At 54.1% G+C, this 6,000-nt stretch overlaps 1 protein-coding gene across 3 annotated transcripts in view; it reads left to right on the plus strand.

Annotated features, from left to right (window-relative positions):
- PIP5K1A (phosphatidylinositol-4-phosphate 5-kinase, type I, alpha) overlaps window positions 1–6,000 on the plus strand; it is a 119,057-nt gene that overhangs the window by 74,449 nt on the left and 38,608 nt on the right. For all 3 annotated transcript variants that reach the window (XM_015424512.1, XM_015424513.1, XM_015424514.1), the window contains 2 exons: window positions 1,629–1,781; window positions 2,542–2,841. In XM_015424512.1, the coding sequence (XP_015279998.1) occupies window positions 1,629–1,781; window positions 2,542–2,841 (453 nt within the window). The remainder of the gene's footprint in view (window positions 1–1,628; window positions 1,782–2,541; window positions 2,842–6,000) is intronic.

A 6,000-nucleotide genomic window follows, 5' to 3' on the forward strand; every position in this document is an offset into this window, starting at 1 on the left:
GCAGAGTCTCTGCTTGGCATGCAGAAGGCCCCAGGTTCAGTCCCCGGCATCTCCAGTTCAAAGGACGGGGCAGTAGGTGATGGGAAAGAACTCCACCTGAGAACCTGGAGAGTCATGTAGAGGGGCCAATGCTCAGTGGCAGAGCATCTGCCTGGCATGCAGAAGGTCTCAGGTTCCATCCCGTGCATCTCCAGTTGAAAGGACTAGGGAGGAGGTGATGGGAAAGGCCTCCGCCTGAGACCCTGGAGAGCTGTAAAGAGGGGCTGTGGCTCAATGGCAGAGCCTCTGCTTGGCATGCAGGAGGTCCCAGGTTCAATCCCCAGCATCTCCAGTTAAAAGGACCAGGCAGTAGGGGATGGGAAAGACCTCCATCTGAGACCCTGGAGAGCTGTAAAGAGGGGCCATGACTCAGTGGCAGAGCCTCTGCTTGGCATGCAGAAGGTCCCAGCTTCAATCTCCGGCACCTCCAGTTCAAAGGACCAGGCAGGAGGTGATGAGAAAGACCTCTGCCTGAGACCCCGGAGAACCACTGCCAGTCTGTGTAGGCAATCCTGGTCTTCATAGACCAAGGGCAGGGAGGGGCTGTAGCTCAGTGGCAGAATCTCAGACACAGAGAGTACTCCATCTTTCTTTGTTATACCACTGAGGATGCCAGTACCTTGGGAGTACCTTGACACAGTGAGTACACCTTGACACAGAGAGTCCTCCACCTTTCTGTGTTCTACCTCTGATGATGCCAGTCACAGCTGCTGGCGAAACGTCAGGTCCTACAATGCCAAGACCACGGCCACACAACCCGGAAGATCTACAGCAACTAATAAGACAAAGATGTGTGAGCCGAAGGCTAAAAAACTGTGAGCTAGCTCACACTAACTCAGCTTAGAGGGAACACTGGCTCCAGCTCTGTGGAAGGGACTCCCTGAAGAGGTTAGGGGGAAGAACTCCTCAGAGGTCTTCAGAAAGCGCTGCGAGGGCTGCCTGTTTGTCGGGGCTTTGGGGGGAGTTTGAATGGGCAGTCATCTTTTCAGGGGGTGAGAGGCTAGGGGGTTTGTTGTTTTATTTTTTTTGCTTTTAGTTGGGAATGTTTTAACTATTCTTGAAAGCAAGAGGAAAGGCGGGATCCGAATGTCTGAATAAATAAATACACAGATGCTGCAGGGGTGCGGTGCCTCACCTGGACAGAGGTTCGGCCTCGCCGGCTTGACATCAAAAAAAGAAAATCAAGCCTTAAACCTTTAAGGCAGGGGGGGTCCCCAACCTTTTGGAGCCACAAGGCCTGCCTGTTCGCCAGGCCTTCAGAGGAGGGGGGGTTGAATGATGGCCATCTTTTAAGAGGGGAGGGGGAAGGGATTTGGGGCTGGCTGTTTTATCTCTGGTTTCAACTGAAAATGGCTTTTAACTTGTGTCGTAAGCCGCCTCGTATCAAGAGGAAAGGCAGGATATGAAATATTTTAATAAAATAAACGAGATGTTTTCCTCGAATGGCAGCTGTTTAGGACGTTGCCCGCCGCTCTGCACGGGGACCCGCCACAGTGGGAGCTTCGGCTCATTTTGGCACTGGGCCGCTTCTTACGTCCTGCCCTCACCACTGTGTCTTCCCCTTCTTTCTCCCCCCCCCCCCCAACAAGTGCTCCCTGTGTAGCGAGCCCCTCATCGAGCTCTCCAACTCCGGGGCCAGCGGCTCCATCTTCTACGTCTCCAGCGATGACGAGTTCATCATCAAAACGGTCCAGCACAAAGAAGCCGAGTTCTTGCAGAAGCTACTGCCGGGCTACTATATGGTGAGTCGTGCAGGGGGGAGGGGGCGTGGCTGAAAAGAGCCCTGGCTGCATCTTCCCTCTTTGGGAGGTGATGGGAAAGACCTCCACCTGAGACCCTGGAGAGCTATAAAGAGGGGCTGTGGCTCAGTGGCAGAGCCTCTGCTTGGCATGCAGGAGGTCCCAGGTTCAGTCCCCGGCATCTCCAGTTAAAAAGGACCAGGCAGGAGGTGATGGGAAAGACCCTCAGCCTGAGACCCTGAAGAGCTGTAAAGAGGGGCTGTGGCTCAGTGGCAGAGCCTCTGTTTGGCGTGCAGGAGGTCCCAGGTTCAGTCACCGGCATCTCCAGTTAGAAAGGACCAGGCAGGAGGTGATGGGAAAGACCTCCGCCTGAGACCCTGGAGAGCTGTAAAGAGGGACCGTGGCTCAGTGGTAGCAAATCTGCTTGGCATGCAGGAGATCCCAGGTTCAATCCGCGGCATCTCCAGTTAAAAAGGACCAGGCAGGAGGTGACGGGAAAGATCTCCGCCTGAGACCCTGGAGAGCGGCTGCCAGTCTGAGTCGACAACACTGACCTTGATGGACCCAGGGGCGTCTGATTCAGTATAAGGCAGCTTCATGTGTACATCAGTGATCAGAGTGGCGGTGTGTTACTTGGCATTTCCTTCCAGACAACTTGGGAGGCTGCCTAAAGCTCTTATCCAAGGTCAGGAAGGAATAACTTCTCCAGTCCCTCTCCCAAAAAAGGCACACAGCAGGAACTCTTCTTCTTCTTCCCTTGCAGAACTTGAACCAGAACCCCCGGACGCTGCTGCCCAAGTTCTACGGGCTGTACTGCGTGCAGGCGGGAGGCAAGAACATCCGGATCGTGGTGATGAACAACCTCCTGCCCCGCTCCGTCCGGATGCACCAGAAGTACGACCTGAAGGGCTCCACCTACAAGCGCCGGGCGTCCCAGAAGGAGCGCGAGAAGGTCTTCCCCACCTACAAGGACCTGGACTTCATGCAGGACACGCAGGACGGCCTCTTCCTGGACGCCGACATGTACAGCGCCCTGTGCAAGACCCTGCAGAGGGACTGCTTGGTAGGCAGGGGGGGGAGAGGGGGCGGGCTTCTGCGGCAGCCCTAAGGACATAAGAGAAGCCATGTTGGATCCGGCCAGTGGCCCCATCCCGTCCAAAACTCTGTGTCACACAGTGGCCAAAAATACCAGGTGCCATCAGGAGGTCCAGCGGTGGGGCTAGACCTTGACTTCACTGAGCATGGTGGGTGTCAGGGAGCTGACATATAGGGAGGAGCAGGGGTCATTTCGTGCAGGAGCGCACAGGAGCGGAGCTCCGGCAGTAAAGAGCCCAGGGGGAGGGCACATGCAACAAGCCCCACCCCCTGCTCCCAGCAGCCCTCAGTCAGAGCAAGAAGCAGCCAGGTACGTTGCAGAGCCCCCTGGCCCAAAACAGTCCAGTGGCACCTTGAAGACCAAGTTTTTTTCAGGTACAAGCTCTCCCTCCTCTGCGAGGACAGATCTGCACATTCTCCCCCCTCCCCCCAATAGCTAGCCATCCAAAACAGTCCAGTGGAGCCTGAGCGGTGGGTGTTGCCTTCTGACACACTTCCGGTGATGTCAGGGGGTGTGGCCTATGCAAACGAGCTATGCTAATGAGCTCCTGCACCTCTTTTTCTACAAGATGACCCCTGGGGAGGAGGACCCCTGCCTGGTATTTTAACTTTCGGTTCTTACTGCCTGAGAATACTCTGTTATCTGTGTATGTTACCTGCCTGACCTTGAGTGCCTAGCTGTAACACATTCCCTGAGAACTCTTCCGTTTGCCGGGCCCAGTTACTTTGGGCAGGCTCCTCCTAATTCCTTGATTGGCTGCAGGCCATCACACTACCCCTTTGAACCCAGTATATCTCCCATCCCTGTGCTTTTCCCGTTAGTCTTAACACAGATCCCGGAATGTAGATGTTCCGCCGATACTGTACCAATAAACGTCACTTCTGTAGAAAAGAGTTGTTGGGCCTGATTGCTGCAGGAGTCTGACAGTGGGGGTGGGGTTGTGTGCCGATTATTATTATTATTATTATTTATTTCGATGTATAGCCCGCCCGCCCCACAAAAGCGGGCTCAGGGCGATCTGAAGAATACTGTCAATTTGGGGGACGTAGCTTACTCCCCATCAGATTGGACACTGACCCTCTGTGTGGATGTGCTGTTGCGTTGTTTCCTCCCCCGTCCAGTTTGCTTTCTCAGACGCTGAGCTTTTGAGTCTTCTGATCCCTTAAAGCAGGGGTCCCCAACGTGGCGGCCACGGGCACCACGGAGTCTGCCGACACCTTTCCTGGCGCCTGCCAAGTGCCTTTAGAAAGCGGGTAGGGCTTTTCCCCAGCAGAGCTTCTGGCCGGCCATTGGAGAGTTGATTGGTTGTGCAGATTTTTAAAAACACTCGTTTTGGCAGCCTTTGCCACCCTCAGCACGAGGTTCTTCAACTGTGTGACTGAAAGTCAGCTGCGGCATCCATTTTGTGGCTGCTCCTGTGGCCAGTGTTCCCTCTAAGCTGAGTTAGTGTGAGCTAGCTCACAGTTTTTTAGCCTCCAGCTCACACATTTTTCGTCTTAGCTCAGAAAGGATGACTCCAGAGCAAACTAGTTGATGCAGTTACCAAATAACTCGCTCACAACTTTAAGGCCACTAGCTCACAAAGAAGAATTTTGCCTCACAGGACTCCACCGCTTAGAGGGAGCGTTGCCTGTGGCTGCGCCAATTGTGCCATGTTAGAATTCCAAAGGTGCCCACAGGCTCAGAAAGGCTGGGGAACCCTGCCATAAAGACCTAGGCATGATTTTTCTTTTCTTTTTTTATGTGAAGCCAGTGAGGCAGAAACTCTGTCCAGGTGAGGCACCGCACCCCTGTAGCATCTGTTCATTTATTGCTTCAAATATTTCTATCCCACCTGTCCTCTTGGTTCAAGGTGGCTTACGGTAATAGTGGAAACATCCCCAGCTAAAACCAAAAATAATCACAAAGCCCTAACCAGGGGTCATTTCCTGCAGGAGCGCACAGGAGCAGAGCTCTGGCAGTAAAGAGCCCAGGGGGAGGGCACATGCAATAAGCCCCACCCCCTGCTCCCAGCAGCCCTCAGTCAGAGCAAGAAGCAGCCAGGTACGTTGCAGAGCCCCCCCGGCCCCCCGGGCCAAAACAGTCTAGTGGCACCTTTAAGACCAAGTTTTATTCAGGTACAAGCTCTCCCTCCTCTGCGAGGACAGATCTGCACGTCCCCGTCTCCCCCCCATAGCTGGCAATCCGAAACAGTCCAGTGGAGCCTGAGCGGTGGGTGTTGCCTTCTGACACACTTCCGGTGATGTCAGGGGTGTGTGGCATATGAAAATAAGTTATGCTAATAAGTTATGCGAATGAGCTCCTGCACCTCTTTTTCTACAAAATGACCCCTGCCTAAGTCTCTTGCCCCCTGAAAAGATGCCTGCCCATTCAGACTCCCTCCAAAGCCCTGGCAGACAGGCAGGCCTTGCAGCGCCTTCTGAAGCACTCCAAAAAGCCCCCCCCCCCCCATGGAGCCCCCATGGAAAAGGCCCGGGCTCTGGCCGATGCCAGACGGGCACCATAAGTGGTGGGGTAGTGAACAGACGGCTGCCTGGTGACCGTAGCTGGCACACAGGGACATATGGAAGGAGGCTGTCATTGGCTTCTGTTTCACCAGCATTGCTTTTACGTGGAGCCTGGCGTGTTTTTCTTCCGGCACTAGCCCTTGTGGTTTTGAGCCTTCTTCCTGCAACGAGCGTATTCCTTTGCAAAATTAAAACAAATTTTTTTTTGTGCTTATGAAGCAAGTTATTTGCCTTGAATGCTTAAAGGTTAGGGTGTGATGCAAAATAAACATACGCCACCCATTGGCTGGAAACAGTGGGGAAGCCCTCGGGATGGGGGCAGGCTTGAAAAATAAAACCATAGATGAGTGTTTGTGAGGTCCTGGCCCCACTGCCAGACCTCCTGATGGCCACTGGTGGTATTTTTGGCCACTGTGTGACCCAGAGTGTTGGACTGGATGGGCCACTGGCCTGATCCAACATTGGCGTCTCTTATGTTCTTACGTTAAGAGCTGAGGTCCATCAGGGGCTATTAGCCACAAGGTATAGATAGGAACTCCTGGTCTGGGGCAAGGGATGTTCTGTATTCTTGGTGCTTGCGGGGGGGGGGGCAAAAGTGGGGGGGGCTCTAGTGTCCCGG

This window comes from Gekko japonicus, unplaced genomic scaffold (assembly GCF_001447785.1).
Source record: "Gekko japonicus isolate JY-2015 unplaced genomic scaffold, Gekko_japonicus_V1.1 scaffold142, whole genome shotgun sequence".
NCBI classification, from domain to species: domain Eukaryota; kingdom Metazoa; phylum Chordata; class Lepidosauria; order Squamata; family Gekkonidae; genus Gekko; species Gekko japonicus.